The following is a 17187-nucleotide window of genomic DNA, read 5'->3' as shown; positions in this document are numbered from 1 at the left end:
AGAGTAATTTAACAGTAATAAGGGGTAAACAATACTGCTCTAAAAATCTAAAAATTTCATTCTCTAAAAAAAAAAAAAAAAAAATCCTGTAGAATGTTTGACTCAAAGAACTTGTCATTAGTTCTTGGAGACAAACAAGAGTATTCCAGAAAAACTGGCTCAACAAAGTATCTTCAGAGCTCTTGCACACAATGAATATATAATGAAATAACCACCTGCACGTCTATCCTATTCATGAACTATACATGCGCAACAAAGTCAAACAGTTAACAGCTGCAGCTGGTTTCCTGGGATTATTATTATTTAAAAAAGACAAAACCCTAATAGAAACAAAATTTATTGTAAAACAAGGTGAAACAACAATGACTTTAGCTGAGTTCCTGCTCTGCAGTTCTATACAGAACATAATGCTCTCAGGAAAGCCAAAACAAAATGAAAGCATGACTATGCAGATGTTGCCTCATTAAAATCGCTTTCTCTTGATAATTTCTGGTTTCCAGCTGACAGGATGAGTTTCTTCAGTCTGGGGGGGAAAAAGTAACAAAAAATAAAGACTGAAATTGTAGTAAAGTTATTTTTAACTGTAAACTAAACTATAATTAGTTCATGGTTTAAAAATCAGTTACACATTATATACTATAAATTTCATAGGTACACTATATTCATAATACTGAACAGTTTATGTATTTGCTTTAGTTAGAATTTTACTTAAGAATGCTCAGTGGCTTCATATACTCGTTAACTTTGTTCCTCCTCCCTCTCCCACCATTGGAAGTCCTGGACGAATCTCGTTTTTGTGAATTTTTGGGGTGGGAGAACAAGATCATGAGAGGTCAATGACAGGTTTAGAAGAATGTTCTGGGGATCAGGGCACAGGACTGGGAGCCACCAGAGTTGGGCTCTACTCAGGTTCTGCCACTGATATGCTATGCGACCATGGTCAAGTTCTTTAACCCCTGTGCCTCATTTTCCCCCAAGTGGGGAAAACAGCTACCTCCAAGGGATATGGAGGTGCTAATTCATTATTTGTGAAGCACTCTTAAAATCCTCAGATGGAAGGCACTATGTAAGTGCAAAGTAACATTATATAACCCTATTCATATCTATTATTATTTGTATTATAGTAGTGCCTAGTGGACCAGAAAGTCCAAAAATTATTAGAATCCATGTATTACACACACACTTATTATATACAGTGACTATACAGCAACTGATCTCATTCCTTGATGTACTCAGTTTTTAACAAAGTGTGGTATTTCGAAAATAAGCTGTCTACACTAGATTCCAATCTGCTTGCCTTATAACTATTCTATAGGAATCACATAAAGATTATTAATATACCCATTTTAAACTGCATCTTTGTCTTGAAGATTACAATAAGGCACACCACTACATTGGCCTCAATTTGCAATGCACACTCTTTTTGTAATGAGATATCCCCATACTGCTTCACAAGGGGAGTTCTGTATTTGAATAGATGGACCTCCTTTAGACAGGCTTGTATACTACACTTAACAGGTAATCGCTAGTACAGAAACTAGCCACGGTCCACATATTATTAGACACTACTATATTCCTCTTGGATATAAATGTTGCAACCTTAACCTGAATAAAACAGTTCTGCAGAAAACCTGACTGTTAATTTTGTCTTGAAACTGTGGACTTCAGGAAAATGCAATTAAGACACTTCAGCATACCGCAGTATCATCTTCTCTGTACACTTTTATGGTTTTATCAGCTTCAGCAGTGAGCAATCTGCTTTCCGACTGGTCAAATGCACAAGCAAATATTCCTGATTCACTGTCCAAAGAACCAGGCTGTACAGCTGCATGTACTCTCTGGAAATTATACCCAGTTCTCCAGTCCCAAAGATGCATAGTGCCATTATCAGCTGAAAAAGAAAAAACAGCATTTCAATCAATCCATTTCTGCCACCCTGTAAGAACAGCACTCTGAACTTCTGACTAATGCACGAGGAAATCGACTGGTTTGAACTGGTTAGCTAAAACACTCAATTAGAGTAGTTTATTGCACCTCAATAGGTCCCCCATTTCCTTTTGGTTTCCTTGTTCCCTTTCCGACGAAGAGGGAGGGATGCAACTTGCTCTGGAGTTCATCTAAGTTTTCCCTAGTCTGTCTGGGAACAGATAAATGGTGCTGGAATCTTGAACTCCAATTCCCCACTTGGTAGCATATAGCATTACAAATAGGCTGGTATTTCTATATTCAATTATGAATTAATTAAAAACACTACAGAATTTATGACCTTGCACAAATTTAAAGTTTATAGAAGGTCTTTCAGATTAAACTAGAGCCAATATCACTGCCAGTAGCATCAGTTTAAGGGTAGTTTCATGGATCAGAGATCCACTTTTGGAAAGACCCATTATCAAAGCAATGTTTCAGTTATGCTAAATGTGTGCCACCTAGTCAAACCAGAGCTTAATTTGACCACCAATGCCAGCCAGATATGGAATCCAGACATTTCAGGAAGAGTCTTTTCTAAAGTAAGACTTCAAACATTAATGTATCTTATTTCAGCATCAGTTTCTTTGCAGTTGTGGCAGATTGTGTACTGATTTTCAAGAAAACTTGTTTTTGTAAGGTCCCAGTTTTTTAAAGAAGTCTTTACAATTTAGTTTTTACTAGAACAGCAATTTTGATCTGTGGAAAGAAACTAGTTTCTCCATAAGCTTCAGCTATTTCAAAGGGGCTGCCTGCAGAATAAGAGCAGCCCAGTTGTGTACTAAAATCAGTACAAATGCTCCTACAAGGTCCTTGCAGAATTTATCCTTCAAAATTATCTAGAATTAAATAAAAAAGAATCCATTTTTAAAAGCTTTTACCCACACAATTTGCAAAAATCCTTAAGGCTATGAACTGTTATTTATGGTGACAAATACAGATTTAATTTACATTTAAAAAGAAAGCCCACTTATTTATATTTAAAAACAATCAGAATAAACTGACCGCCCTCCATGCTTAATACTACACTAAATGTGACGATAATATTTAGGTGTTTAAATATTATGATTCTCCTCTGAAAAGTGACTTCTCTCGACTTCCAGAGCAAACATGCTCCATTTACAAATAAAAAAAATGTTTATCAGTAACAGTCTTTCTACAAACTCATCCTTAAAGGAAGGAAAGCCGCATGTTCTGGCTCAGACATGATTCTGTGAACTAAATTCTACTCTTGGTTACACGTGTACAACAGGTTTGCCCAAGTGAAACCAAAGGCAGAATTTGCCCCTGCAATTGTAACTTAGTTAATAATTCTGTGAGTAGTGCATAGAATAGAATCTCAGTTCACTCTCCCATAGCTGTGCTGGTTCTTCAGTGCTAGCAGGAGCAGAAAGAAGTGAAAAGAAAGTTGGTCTTGTAGTTAAGGCACTGGACTGGGACTCTGCAGATCTGAATTTAATTCCTACTTTGCTTCTGGCTCCCTATGTGATCCTGGGCAAGATGACAATCAGCTCTCTGTCTGCAAACAGGAGACAATACTTCCCTTAGCCCACCCTTTGCCTGTCTCATCTATTTAGACTGTTAGCTGTCTAAAGTCATACACTACCCTTTCACTATGTTTGTACTGTACCTTGCAGAATGGGGCCCTGAGTTCACACACACACACACACATATAGCTTTGATAGTATTTTCATCAAAATTAGTTACACTACAGTAGTTGATTAAACCTTGTTATTGGGGAAAAAAGTCACCATCAACTTGAGCTAATCAATGTTCTAATAAATTAACTCATAACAGATTTAGTTAGGAAGTATTCAACATTTAATTAAATAATATACACCATTTGTAAAATTTCCAAAAAAGGTAGATGGATTCAATGTATGGAGAAACAAATAGTGGAATTTGAATACAGCAATGTGGTTACTTTCTTCAGTTTAAAATATATGCACACATCTATATATTGAGTAAGACAGACTTTGATACACGAGGCTGTGTCAAGTAGATTGTAGTGTATTCATTAAGGGGCATATACTGTCTATCCAACTTTCATCACCACCATGATATCAAAGATATGCAAAGGGCTTTCAGGAAACAGAACCAATGCTCTTCTGCTGCACATGAAGTAAGGGGTTAGGATCTGGTGGTCTTCACAGGAATGCATGCACCTTGTGTTTGCAGACCTCTGCTCCATGTGCACTACCATGCATCAAGCGGGTAGGAGTGAGGCAGAAGTAGGCCAGGGAGAGCTACTGCTATATAGATTTGCCCAATCCAACCCACACCTATAGGCAACATGTTAAAAAGGCAATGGCTGCTTCAGGCTCAAGAGTACAGTAGGGTCCACAGAGTGACTCTGCAGCCACTCCACAACAGCAAGTGGAGAGTGAGAGAGAGGACAGGGACTCCTCTTCTTGCTCTCCAGGGGCTACTTAGCCCACCTACTTAAGCTGCATCTTTGGCTAAGGATTTAGTCTTAAATGCATACACATAGGAAAAAAATCAAGATGTTTAAATTTACCTCCTGATACCAACACTCCATCGGAATTCACAGCCAACGTATTGATAATAGCATTATGACCAGAAAGGTTTTGAATGAAGTTTCCATCTGGGAATTTCCACTGTTTAATGTTATCTGGAGAACCAGATGCAAATGTATAACTGGAATAAGATTAGCACAGTAAAGTTAAAAAAGTATTACATCATATCATTTTATTAATAATTCATTTCAGTGTGGCACATCACTTCTAAAGCTACATGGCAGATGCTGAATGTTATTTCCAAAATTACTTTATCACTAAATTACCATGTTTCTAAAATAGCCAGTTTATAAAAACATAACCTTTTATATTTATATACATTGCTTTCTTATCATGCAAATGTTAGTTATGTAATTCTGCTATGTTTCATTACATTTGTTTTTCATTTTATTAATTGGACTCTATTTGCTAGGCTGAGTAGTACATATAAAACTAATGTTCTACAAGGTATCTAATATTAGCTTGCTTCTCCTGTCACACGTTACAAACTGTGACAGGCTAAAGGAACAAGGAAAACTTACTGTCTTGGATGCAATACAACTGCTCTTACAGATTTCTTGTGATTTGTCAAAGTGACACGAGTTTTTCCTGCCACTAAGTCCCACAGTCGTATTGTGGTATCATGGCTTCCTGTGATTTAAAAAGACAAAAATGGTATATACATAAACACTGCCAACTTTTGTTTGGAAAACCAAATCAGATATACAGAAGTTGCTAATAAATTAAAACAAGACCTTTCATCCTAAAAGTGCTTGAAAAACATACTCACTAGAAACAGTGATCTTTAGTAACTACTGATATATAACCACCTCTGAAGTAGACTGTTAAAAGCCAAAATGTTTTACAGCAACATTATAAATGTTTAAGAGAAGGAATGAAGATTATTTTATCTAGTTTGAAACTAAAAGGAATGCAAGTTGTCATCATGCAATTAAGTTGAATTTTTACCATATATGGCTTTTGATATACTGGGGTTGACGCCATCATTTTTACACTTACCTGTACAATCTGAAATTCTTCACTTTAATTGTTTTGTATTTCCTCTTATTATTTACACTTACAGTGACTCTTCCCCTTGCATGATTTCATGGACATGAAAAGAACCACTCAAACATCATTTTACATATTAAATGAAAAAAAAAGTTAAGAATATTTAAGCACAAGAGTCCGGAAATGCAGAAAGTAAAGTTTTCATTGAATACATACTACATATAATTAGGCACATTACTAGTTGGCCAACTAGTAATTGGAAATACTGTATATGTGCCGTGTTACTATCAGAACCTTTACTTCTGCATTACCTGACATGTACTTAAACACATAACCTTATTTTTCCATTAATGTTGCAGTTCTTTTGTATTATTATTTGTATTACATTAGCTTCAAACAGACCAGAGCACGGCACAAACATCACAATATATGGTACTTGTTTGCCTCCAACAGCTTACAAATTGATTTAATAGAAGAGACAGCAAATGGGAAAAACAAATATGATGAATTGGTATTAATCAATGAAGGTAACAGTGATATGAACGTGTGCTTATACAGACTAGTTATATGCACAGTTAGTTGGTTTTGAGTAACTCAATTTCGGAAACAACATATACCATACCTGTAATAATCTGTGGTTCCGCAGCTTGACACTTCACTGTTGCTACTGCATTTGTGTGTCCCGCTAATGTATGCACGCTGGCTTTTGTCCTCACATCCCAAATCTATGAGAGCACACTAAATTTAATTAGTCAAGAAAACGTATATTCATCATTTTTTAGGTCCTATCATTGATTGCATGGATTACATGTCACAATCCTGACGAATGAAACTACTATACTTTTGACTTATAAATTCATCACAGAACTGTGCAAGCTGGAGAAAAAACATGGAAAAGCTGCCATTCAATGTATTCTAAGGAATCAGGACAACTTTATTTAAAGCCAGTCACCATAAAGCTGTACTACTCTCTCAGGCCAAGAAACTTTAATGACTAAAGGTTCTTAACTGTCTAAATGATCTTTCTTAGTGGCCTCAGGGGTAAGTAATATATAAGAATCCACTAGCCCTCTATACACTGTTGAGCACAATTTCAAGGCTTCAATTTTAATCTAGAGACACCAACATGGTTTGGATCCTGATTACCAAAACAATCCCTCTCTCCATGAGCCTTTGCAGGACTTGAAATTAGCAGAGGAGCTCAAGAGTTAAAAGTTCCTAGATTTAAATGTTTGGAAACTGGAGGCAGAGTGCTCTTGGTGGAGAGCTCTCAATACTGGAATTTTTGCTCATTCATTGGACTGTCAGAGCCCAAGTGTGTTGACATTCAACTTGCGGTTTTCACTCAGGCAGGGACTTAATGCAATAAGTGAAGGTAAAAAAGGTATGACATTTTTGGTAAAAGAGTTCATGTAGATAATACAAGTTGCCTATTTATGTTTTAATTTTTCTATGCTTACAGGTTTTTTAATTATAAAAATGGACATGTAACAAAGTTAAATCTCACTGTTCTACTTACTCGTGCAGTTGAATCTCTGCTACATGTTACCAGCACATCTATTGTCGGGTGCAAGTCCAAACCGTAGACTGCACTTAGGTGACCATGGTAATGCCTAATAACCTAGATGGATAAATAGACTTTAGTTAACTGGATATTTTAAAGGGCAATCTTTCATTCATTGTGCCTTGACCAAAGAAGTCTAAACTTACCTTATTATATTCGAGATCCCAGCACTTCACCTGTTTATCTTCTCCACAAGAGAAGAGGTATGGACTTCTTCCACTTACTATCACCCCTCGTACAGTACTAATGTGCCCCGTCAAAGACAATTTTAATTTGCCACTAGCAAGGTCCCAGATCTGGTATTGAGAGATATAAATATTTGTAAGTTAGCCAGATATCAAAGCATTATATAGTTATACCTTAGGCAAATCTATCATGCATAATTAAGGTTTAAGAACTAAATTAGCATATAGACTTTTATCTCATTGGCATCATAGGATCTAGAGCGGTGATACTCAGACTGAGGCTCATGAGCTACAATAGGCTCTTTAATGCGTCTCCTCTGGCTCTTTGCCGCATACAATATTAAAACACTGTGTAATTTAATTATTCTTCTTCGTATAGGTGCAACATGCCTCAGCTGGCACATGACCAACATTCATCATCGAATTTGGTCCACCGGTTGGATCACTGGCTTCCCTGGCCTGGTACTAACAGGGAACGCGACATGAACACTTAAGCAACCAATTACGATACTTTTACTGTTATTAACCAATTGTAGTTGATAAAATATTTGGTCAGTATTTTGCTGAGAATAATTATAAATAATTTATATACAAACTTTTTTTATATCTATATATAAATAAAAAAATGAAATGATGAATTCACATACAGTGGCTCTTTTGGGTAATGCTGATCGCTAATTTGCCTCCTGAATCACTGAACTCTGAGTATCAATGGTCTAGAGGTTTCAACATTAATGCTAATCCTAACTTTTAAAATCAGATCTCACACAGAAAGTAATCTTCCAGAAGATGACGAGTGAAAGAAAATGTGTTTTATCGCTGACTGTTCTGTGCATGGCAGTCAAGAAACCATTTCAAACAGCTGAAAACATTTAAGAAGCAAGTGAAAAAGTAAAGTTAAACTGGGACCAATCCTTCCCTCCATTCGCCAATCCTTCCCTCCATTCCTTACCTTTATAGTTCTGTCAGCAGAGCCAGTAACAAACCACTGATTTCCTGGTTCAACTGCAATACATCTCACCCAGCCCAGGTGTCCACTGATAACCTTTACAAATAGTAATAAAAGCCTTCTGAATCAAAATAAATGTACATTTGTTGACATAATTATTGTTAACTCTACTTCTGAATTTCCATCAGTATTATCCCAAGAAATATAATGTTTCACAATAAAATTGGAGATCTAAAATTCGACTTGGAAAATAAAGTTAAATATTGACTGAAATAGAAGCAACATTTTCAGAAGAAGAATGGACACAAGTGTCAAAATATGAGAAACTGGATAATACAGGGGATTTGTAGTGGGAAAGAAACCTTCACCTATAAATCACTGATTCAAATCCATATCAGGTCAGAAATGATTGTAGATCACCATTTAGATTCCTCAGGCAAGGACCAGGTCTTGGCTGCCTCTCTTCTATATTCCCATACAATTGTACATGAACTGCCAGTACTCGTTACCATCAGCTGACTGACCATCATAGCTGGGAAGTAAATCTGGCAATTTCAGTCCAGTTCTCCCCAGATAGGTGTGTCCACATTAAAAAAATACAAGTCATAACCAGCAACCTTGTTGGATTGATGCACCAGTTAATGAGTTGATAAACTGAGAATGAATTACCATCCCATTTGTGATAGGGTGCATCCACCCCACACAGGTGTAGAAGGGATTAACTGTGCTCTGCCCTAGAGTGGAAGTGAGTCCTTTAAGAGGCCTATAGAGGCTACAAGGGAAACAGCCAATGGGAGAGATGCTGCAAGGAGTAGCCAATCGAGGGTCCAATGGGCTCACATAAAAGGATCTGTAAGGACAGTCAGTCAGTGGGCAGCTGGGAGCTCAAGGAGAGGTGACAGTAGGCCGAAAGAGCTGGAGTACACAGTGGCACAGCAGGCTACTGTGGGGACACTGACCCTGAATGAAGGGGGCACTGAAGGGCAAATAAAGGAGCTTCAGGAGAAGCTGGCAACTGCTGAGAAGGCCTTGCAAACAGCCAAAGGAGACTTAGTGTTCCAAAGCTAATGGCTCAAGTATGTTATGGAGGACCAGAAAAATGTGTGCCTCCAGTTGAGAGAAATAGAAAAAGTGAAGGATGATCTGCAGGCACAAGTTAGGTAGCTGCAGGGCCGGAGGTACCCATACCCCACCCCGAGGGCTGCAGGCTTGAGAGGAAGGGTGTGTGATGGGGTGTCCACCCCACGCAGGTGTGGAAGGGATTAACCATACACTACCCTAGAGAGGAGAAGTGGAGGTGAGTCTTCCAAGCAGCCTAGGGAGGCTGCAAGGGAAACGGACAATGGGAGAGAGGCTGCAAGGAGCAGCCAATCAGGGCCCAGCAGGCTTACATAAAAGGAGCTGCAGGGACAGTCAGAAGTGAGGACTGTCCCCCTAGCAGGCTGAGAGAGCTGGAGTACTGCTGGCAGGGAACAGGGGAGCAAGAAGGAGCTCCTGGCTGGCTGAGACTGGACAGCTGAAGGCCTCAAGGTGAGTCTGAAGAAGGTACCAAGGCCATGGGGAAGTGACCTAGGGAATTGTAGCAGGACAGAGAGAAGGTAAAGCAGCAGCCTCCTGTTGTACTATCTACAGGGTCCCTGGGTTGGGACCTGGAGTAGTGAGAGGACCTGGGTCCACCCTGTTAGCCACTGGGGAAGTGGCGGACTATGGACAGTGATACGCATCCCCAACCACCAATACCACCCATGGCTGGAGGGCCAACTCATAAAGAAGATGCTGCGGTTCCTGGAGTGACGTCGGTCTGCAAGTGGAGACGATAGCAGGAGCGGTATCACCGGAAGAGGGTGCACCCACTGGCGGAGCTAATCCCTAGGACAGCTAGCAGGAGAACATGGCAAATAGACTGTGATACACCCTCCCTAAAGTTGGCTCTTTCAGTTGTCGGGTGAGACAAAATGACATTACCCTTGCCCAGGTGCTACCTGTTCTATAAATAGCAGGAACGTCAGTTTCCAGGGTAATCAATCAAGGACCTTACAGTAGCATTAAAAATCAGTTTAAAAAAAAAATCCAGTAAAATTACAGGCTATATGAACATGAAGGAAAAAAATAACTGAAAGGCTATCTTTATTTGCATTTCCATAACCATAGCTGTAGTCCATGTCTTCTAAAGAAAACATTTTTCATTGAATTATGTGATGGTTTCTTGCAGATGTTACTCATATATAGCTATAGAACACATATTAAATAATAGATAGGACTTGACCACTGGTCTCTGGTCCACTGAGGCCCGATGGTTCAAAGTGGTCTTAAAACAGCTGGAGACCACCAGTCGCCAAATCCTCTTGCATAGGAAAAAACTTTCCACCAGTGGAAAGCTGGTGGAGGTGGCTCTGCTGCCTCCTAAACAAGCCACTTCCCCCACCCCCCCGCCCAGCATAAGGGGAGACTGTGGGCATGTGAATAGGCATGAGAGGAAGTATGGTGAAGCGGAGCTTCACTAAACCTCCTCCTCCTGTTGCTCTATTTTCTGGGCAGCGCTGGATCTGGAAGCCACATTCTATTTTCTGTGGCTATCACTCTCCATTATATCAGAGTGCAGCTCAGGGTAGTGGTGAATCAGGGCCAGAGTGCTAAAACAATCTAGGCTCCCCTGTACACATGGGTTCACTGCACCTGGTGACCCAGCCTTGCTCCCTTTTGGGGTTTTAACAGCTAGTGCTGGGCCATAACTGAGCAGGAGCTACAGGCAGACTATGATATTGAGCCTTCCACCATGTCATCTTCAGTTATATACAAGAATTCTCTCTAAAGTCCTGTTTTCCTTATTAGACTGTCCGCACCACTATTCACTTGTTTCCTTTTTGACACTGTTGCACCAAAAATAAAATTTGCCTCTTTATTTTTTTATAATTGAATTGCTGCAGAGCTATAATCTTACATCATACTCTTACACATTCCTTTGTTCTCAATGGTTTTTCAAAAAGACTGTTCTTTAGATTAACCATAGGTCTCATAGATAATAAATCTTCAGTAAATGTTTACAGAATATCAAGTGTACATAAAAAGGCACTATACACTAGATGAACTGTGCTAACAAAATAAGATAGTCCTCTGGTAACTCAGCATTATTGAGATTTTCCAGTCTCTCACAATTAAGTCTGATCTTCCTTCAGTAACCAGACCATTTCTCTGAGCATGGTTGAAAGCTTCTTGAGTTTCATATTACGTAAACTTTTCCTTCAAGTAATATCTAATTCTAAAGGGAGGATTTCATCGTTTTCAGTTTGTTTTTTCTACCACATACCTTTAGAATTTTTCCCTTCATGCTTATTTTCCCATATACTCATTTAACAAGGTATTCAGATACCAATTAGTATTTCTCAATTATCACCAAGGTATCATGTGAGAATAAAATTAAGGCAACAATTAACATTAATGCAACATTTAGACTGAGCTCAAGCACATACAAGTCAAGCAGTTCTAAATGAAGTGATAATTCAATAGTGTTCAGACAGTATTCATGTTAGGTAAAACTGGTCAGATTTATTGAAAAATTCTCCAATAGTGTTTGTATTTAAAAATTATATTAATGCTTTTATTTCATTATGATCTGTTAACACTGTTAGAGCAGCAATTGCAGGGTTGCCTATTTGAAATCTAGTCAATTTTAAAAAATAAGTTAAAGTAGTTTCAGGTTGTGACATATGACCAGAAAGGGTTAAACATCCTGCAGGATAAATTACTCAAATTCAACACTTAAAGATATATGGGGAGATAATGTTTCTGTTTTTGTGTATTTACATATATATATATGGGTAATGGTCAATAATGTAATCAACAGTCCCTGTCTATGCTGTATTCTGGTAATTCAGATATCAAAAGAACATCCTAGCATTTAAATTAATTGTAAACATGGGATATCACTGTATTCATCTCTCTTTGAAATGTATAGCAAATCACCTGTGAATGGTGGAGGAACAGGCAATTGCCTTATGTTAATTTGTATAACTAAGTACCGCTGATGAACCTACTTCAAAGTCGCCCTAATTACATATTGTTCCCTGAGAGACTCCGCCATGTCAAAGAAGGCTTGAAATTGTATAAAAGATCCTTGGGTCCCAATCCCTTTTATCTCAGATCTGCTTAAACTCCATCAGGGGAAGTTTGAGTTGCAAGATTGAGGTCCCAGTTCAGCTGGAAACACCCTGAATATAATATTGGACTATAACCTACGGACTAAATTTTAAAAGAACTCTGCAACTACAAAGCTCACCATCTTTGCTATAGCAAGGAGTCCTTGTGGCACTTGAGAGACTAACAAATTTATCTGGGCATAAGCTTTCGTGGGTTCTAGCCCATGAAAGCTTATGCCCAAATAAATTCGTTAATCTCTCAGGTGCCACAAGGACTCCTCATTGTTTTTGCTGATACAGACTAACACGGCTACCACTCTGAAACCCAACTCTGCTATGTATCTGAACCTCAAGAACTGAACTCATGTCTGTATGTATACTGATCTTTTAACCTATACTCGCTCTTTTCTAATAAATTTTAGTTTAGTTAATAAGAATTGGCTATAAGCATGTATTTGGGTAAATTCTGGAATATTCATTAATCTGGGAGGTAATGTGTCCAATCCTTTGGGATTGGTAGAACCTTTTATTTTATATGGTGAATAAGATTTTCATTAATCTTAATCATATTTGACTTGGGTAACTAGGTGGAGACCTGAAGCTGGGTTACTTTAAGGGAACTGTGGTTTGGACTGCTGAGTGACCATAAGGTATAACAGAAGCTGTTTAGTACTGACTTGGTAAATCTAAGTATTAAAATAGCCAACAGCTATGGGGTTGTCTGCCCCATTCTTTGCAGTTCACTCTAATTGAGAGACCGTGGCTGGCTCCCTGGTAATCCGGTCACACAGATATTACATCTGTCCAGGAGTCACTCTAAGTTTCTCTCTCTCTCTTTTTTATTTTTCCCCACTCACTGTTAAAGTGAAAGACCCACAAAAACAAGAGGGGAAAATGAGTAATTATAAACAATATGCTGCGAAATAGTAAACAAAATGGAAAAAAACCTCAAATAGTTTATTCTAATTTCTCTTTTCAGGTGATACCTAGAATAGGGAGGAGGTACACTCACATTTCAGACAGAGGCTTGATTTTTAAATTGACTGTCTAATTCCCTTTTGGGGTAAGATAAGTAAAATTTTAAAATATGGACTTTAGTAGATCTATAGAAAATGTAATACTCCTTTTTATTTTGTTGCATGCTTCCAACTTACTCTGTACAGTTTCCATGGTGAATGCCATTGAGGTTTGGGCATTGTTGGAGCTTTCTTTGCAATCAACGCAGAATTTTTGTTCCCACCTGCTTCCATCAGAGCCTATAAATTGAACAGAAGGTTACGATTACATTCTATGACAAACATTCTCCACTCAACTCTGGAGTTTCTTGCACCCCTTTCAAAGCCTTGAGGATGCTCTCTCCTCTGAAGGCCTCACATTTTGGTCAGCCTCTTTCCATCAAGAGGACTGCATAGGACTACTGCATGGAGCTAACTGCAGACTCTGAACCCAACTAGGTAAAAGATTACATCATCAATATTAGAAGTGTTATGTATTATAAGTATCTCACCATGGACAAACCAGGAGGCTGTGCACGCTCCGGAATCCCAGCATGTCTGTAAATATCACCCACACCAGCAGCAGTACGATTTGCCTCTAACCTGGATAGAGAAAAAAGTTCTGAACAATGAATAGGAAGCACTTTAAAATAGTGAAAAAAGAAGAACAGGAGTACTTGTGGCACCTTAGAGACTAACAAATTTATTAGAGCATAAGCTTTCGTGGACTACAGCCCACTTAGTGGGCTGTAGTCCACGAAAGCTTATGCTCTAATAAATTTGTTAGTCTCTAAGGTGCCACAAGTACTCCTGTTCTTCTTTTTGCGGATACAGACTAACACGGCTGTTACTCTGAAACTTGTCTTTAAAATAGTGAGGGAAGATTAAACAAACCCAATTTTTTCAGTCTGGAGAAGAGAAGACTGAGAGGGGACATAACAGTTTTCAAGTACATAAAAGGTTTTTACAAGGAGGAAGGAGAAAAATGTTCTTAACCTCTGAGGACAGGACAAGAAGCAATGGGCTTAAATTGCAACAAGGGCGGTTTAGTTTGGATATTAGGAAAAACTTCCTAACTGTCAGGGTGGTTAAGCACTGGAATAAATTGCCTAGGGAGGTTGTGGAATCTCCGTCATTGGGGATTTTTAAGAGCAGGTTGGACAAACAACTGAAAGGGGTGGTCTAGATAATACTTAGTCTTGCCTTGAGTGCAGGGGACTGGACTAGATGACCTCTCGAGGTCCCTTCCAGTTCTATGATTCTAGTCTATTCTAATATGCCTTACTCAAAAATTAAATTTAAATCTGTAAAGCATTCAAAATATTTGTATTGAAGAATCTTTTCTTTGCAGATCTCTGCTCAGCTTGGGCTCGCCGTACATCTAACAACTGGTCTGAGGCCAGCTGAGAGAATTAAAATGTGGATTCTTACAAACTGGTGATGAGAAGAGGAACAACCACAGCATAATGGGTTTTGCAAGCATACAGGCAGGAGTGGAAGCTGTATAAAGAGGCCCCAAACATTATTTTGTACAAGGCCAGCACTGTTTCGCCCCTTCCTCCCCCACCAATACCAATGGTGACTTAATAATCTGACACCAGGAGGCACTACTGTAATAAACATTAGCCATTATCTCCTAAGTCCCAGTTTCAGAGATTTCATTCCATGCCAGAGAACAAGAGATCCAAAATAATTTCCCCAGCTCTAGCTATCTGGTGCTATAGTTCATAGTGCAGCCGCCAGCCAATTTTCTTATTTAGTGTCAGTAATGAAATTAAGGTAAATGATCACTTGGAATCTACTACATTAAAAAAAAAGGTTTTTTTTAAAGGGAAATGTGATGGAAAAGCAAAAAAATTGTCAGGAAGACTCAAGGCCAGTGTAGAACCTAAAACAACTTAAAAACAAAAACGTGTTCTTTCCTCTGGTACTGTGTAGGGAAAAAACTACAAACTAACAGCCGAAACTGTCATAGTGCTGTCAAACAAAGTAAACAGACTGAATTAACAGGGAAATTCCACACACCCCTCCACCCACCCTTTCTGTTGTATTAATCTCAGGTATTACTTTTGTAGGCCTGGCTAGAGCTCTAGGCAGTGTGAACCAAATGCTGTGAACTAGAGTAGGCCTGGCCTTGGCAAAATAACAACACACTAGATATTGGCTAACCAAGTAAGCACATTCCTGTCTGGAGAGGATGGTACAAGAACACCCAGAGTTCTCAAGTAGCTACATAAACACATTCTTAAGAGATGGTACAGGAACACACTGATCGCTCGTAAGATAAGGATGGGATAACAGGATAATGGAGAAGGATGTTTAATTCGGACTAGCAGATACAAGGATAAGGGTGGTAACTAACTGTGTTGGGAGTGTAATACAGAACTTGTTTGTATCAATGAACAAAAGGATAAGTCATAGGAGGGGCACCTTTGTCCAGCTTAGGCCGACAGCGGAGCAGGGCAGGCAGGGGCATAGAGGCGGCAGGGGCAGGGGGTGCACGGGCTGCAGGGCGAGTGGGGAGCAGGGGTCTCAGAAGCTGCAGGGGTGGGGGGATGCAGGGCAAGTGAGGAGCAGATGTCACAGAGGCTGCAGGGGTGGGAGGGTGCAGGGTGAGTGAGGAGCAGACGTCACAGAGGCTGCAGGGGCGGGGGGTGCAGGAGCTGCAGGCGAGTGGGGAGCAGGGGTCACAGAGGCTGCAGGGGCGCTTGGGCTGAAGGCAGAGCTGGAGGCAGAACTGGGGATAGGGGAGCCAAGGACAGAGGTGGAGCTGATCTGGGAGTGGAGAGGGAAGGAGGACAGAGCAGGGGGCGGAGTGGGATTGGAAGCGTGGTGCTCCCTCCCCGTCCCCTGGTGGGGCTGGAGCCTGCCCCAGCGTGCTCTCCCCCGGAATGTTCCTCTGCAACCCCCTGGGGGCACATCCCAGTTTGGGGACCACTGCACTAAGCACTTTAACAGCCAAGCAGCCCCTCCCCCCATAGTGTTACCATGGCAACGACATTCTAGCCTTCAGCACTTAACAACTTTTACCAACAATAGGTTAAAAAAAACAAAAAAAAAAAAACACACACTCCAGGAAGGTGTGATTGTAAGTGGAAAGTATCCCTTTAAAGATATACTAAATGTGAAGCCCAGGTCTGACTATCACATGCTTTGATTGTCGGAAGGTAGATCGAAAGTTAACAAGGATTTCTGTACAGCATATCAAGAAGTTGTTCTTATGAACAATTAAGTCCAATGAAAAATTACTAAATACCAGCAATGAAAAACAGAACTATTTTGCTTGAGATAGGGTATCCTATATTGTTATTAGCTATTGTGTGGAAGTTCAATAATGTGTGAAAACAAACAATAAAACTGGAAATAAGATTATTATTCACACTCAACAAATACTATGATTAGAGATGTACAGAACAGAGGATATATAAATGACTGTGAATCTGCATGGGAATTGGGGCCAAAAGAGAGAAAAATTACAAATCAGACCTAGAATCATGTATATTAAAAGAACAACACTACTTATGGTGCTGGATTAAAACTCATAGGTTGCAGAAAAGGAGGGCATTTTGACAGATATGTAATCAGTTACTGCAAGCAAAAAACATTAGCTCAGAGTTAAGACCAAAAAAGACTGCCTTCTACGTTAGTGTCTTCCCAACTACCATAATAATAATAAATCAATCATCTTGAGAATACTGTACTTTTCTAAAAAACCCACAAGCATCGAAAAGCTTGGCCATTCCAAGTAAAGGCTCTGCTTAGGAAAAAACAAAATATATGCAAATGCAGTTATAATCATCCACATTCTTCCTCACACTGCTAATTCAGGATTCTGTGATAACTTTACTCTTCCATCCAAACGAATT

General features: G+C 39.3%; 1 protein-coding gene across 2 annotated transcripts in view; it reads right to left on the bottom strand.

The window, feature by feature from the left end:
• Positions 1–321: 321 nt before the first annotated feature.
• Positions 322–17187, bottom strand: part of PLRG1 (pleiotropic regulator 1) — a 29525-nt gene continuing 12659 nt past the window's right edge. For both annotated transcript variants that reach the window (XM_054029614.1, XM_054029615.1), the window contains exons 6-15: positions 13834–13924; positions 13481–13582; positions 8194–8286; positions 7203–7352; positions 7012–7113; positions 6115–6217; positions 5024–5132; positions 4484–4623; positions 1698–1891; positions 322–523 (exon numbers count right to left, since the gene is read on the bottom strand). In XM_054029614.1, the coding sequence (XP_053885589.1) occupies positions 464–523; positions 1698–1891; positions 4484–4623; positions 5024–5132; positions 6115–6217; positions 7012–7113; positions 7203–7352; positions 8194–8286; positions 13481–13582; positions 13834–13924 (1144 nt within the window). In that variant the 3' untranslated portion in view covers positions 322–463. The remainder of the gene's footprint in view (positions 524–1697; positions 1892–4483; positions 4624–5023; positions 5133–6114; positions 6218–7011; positions 7114–7202; positions 7353–8193; positions 8287–13480; positions 13583–13833; positions 13925–17187) is intronic.

This window comes from Malaclemys terrapin, chromosome 5 (assembly GCF_027887155.1).
Source record: "Malaclemys terrapin pileata isolate rMalTer1 chromosome 5, rMalTer1.hap1, whole genome shotgun sequence".
Taxonomy (NCBI): Eukaryota; Metazoa; Chordata; order Testudines; family Emydidae; genus Malaclemys; species Malaclemys terrapin.
The sequence above is the reverse complement of the archived record's forward strand: the minus strand, read 5'-3'. Positions and strand labels throughout refer to the sequence as shown.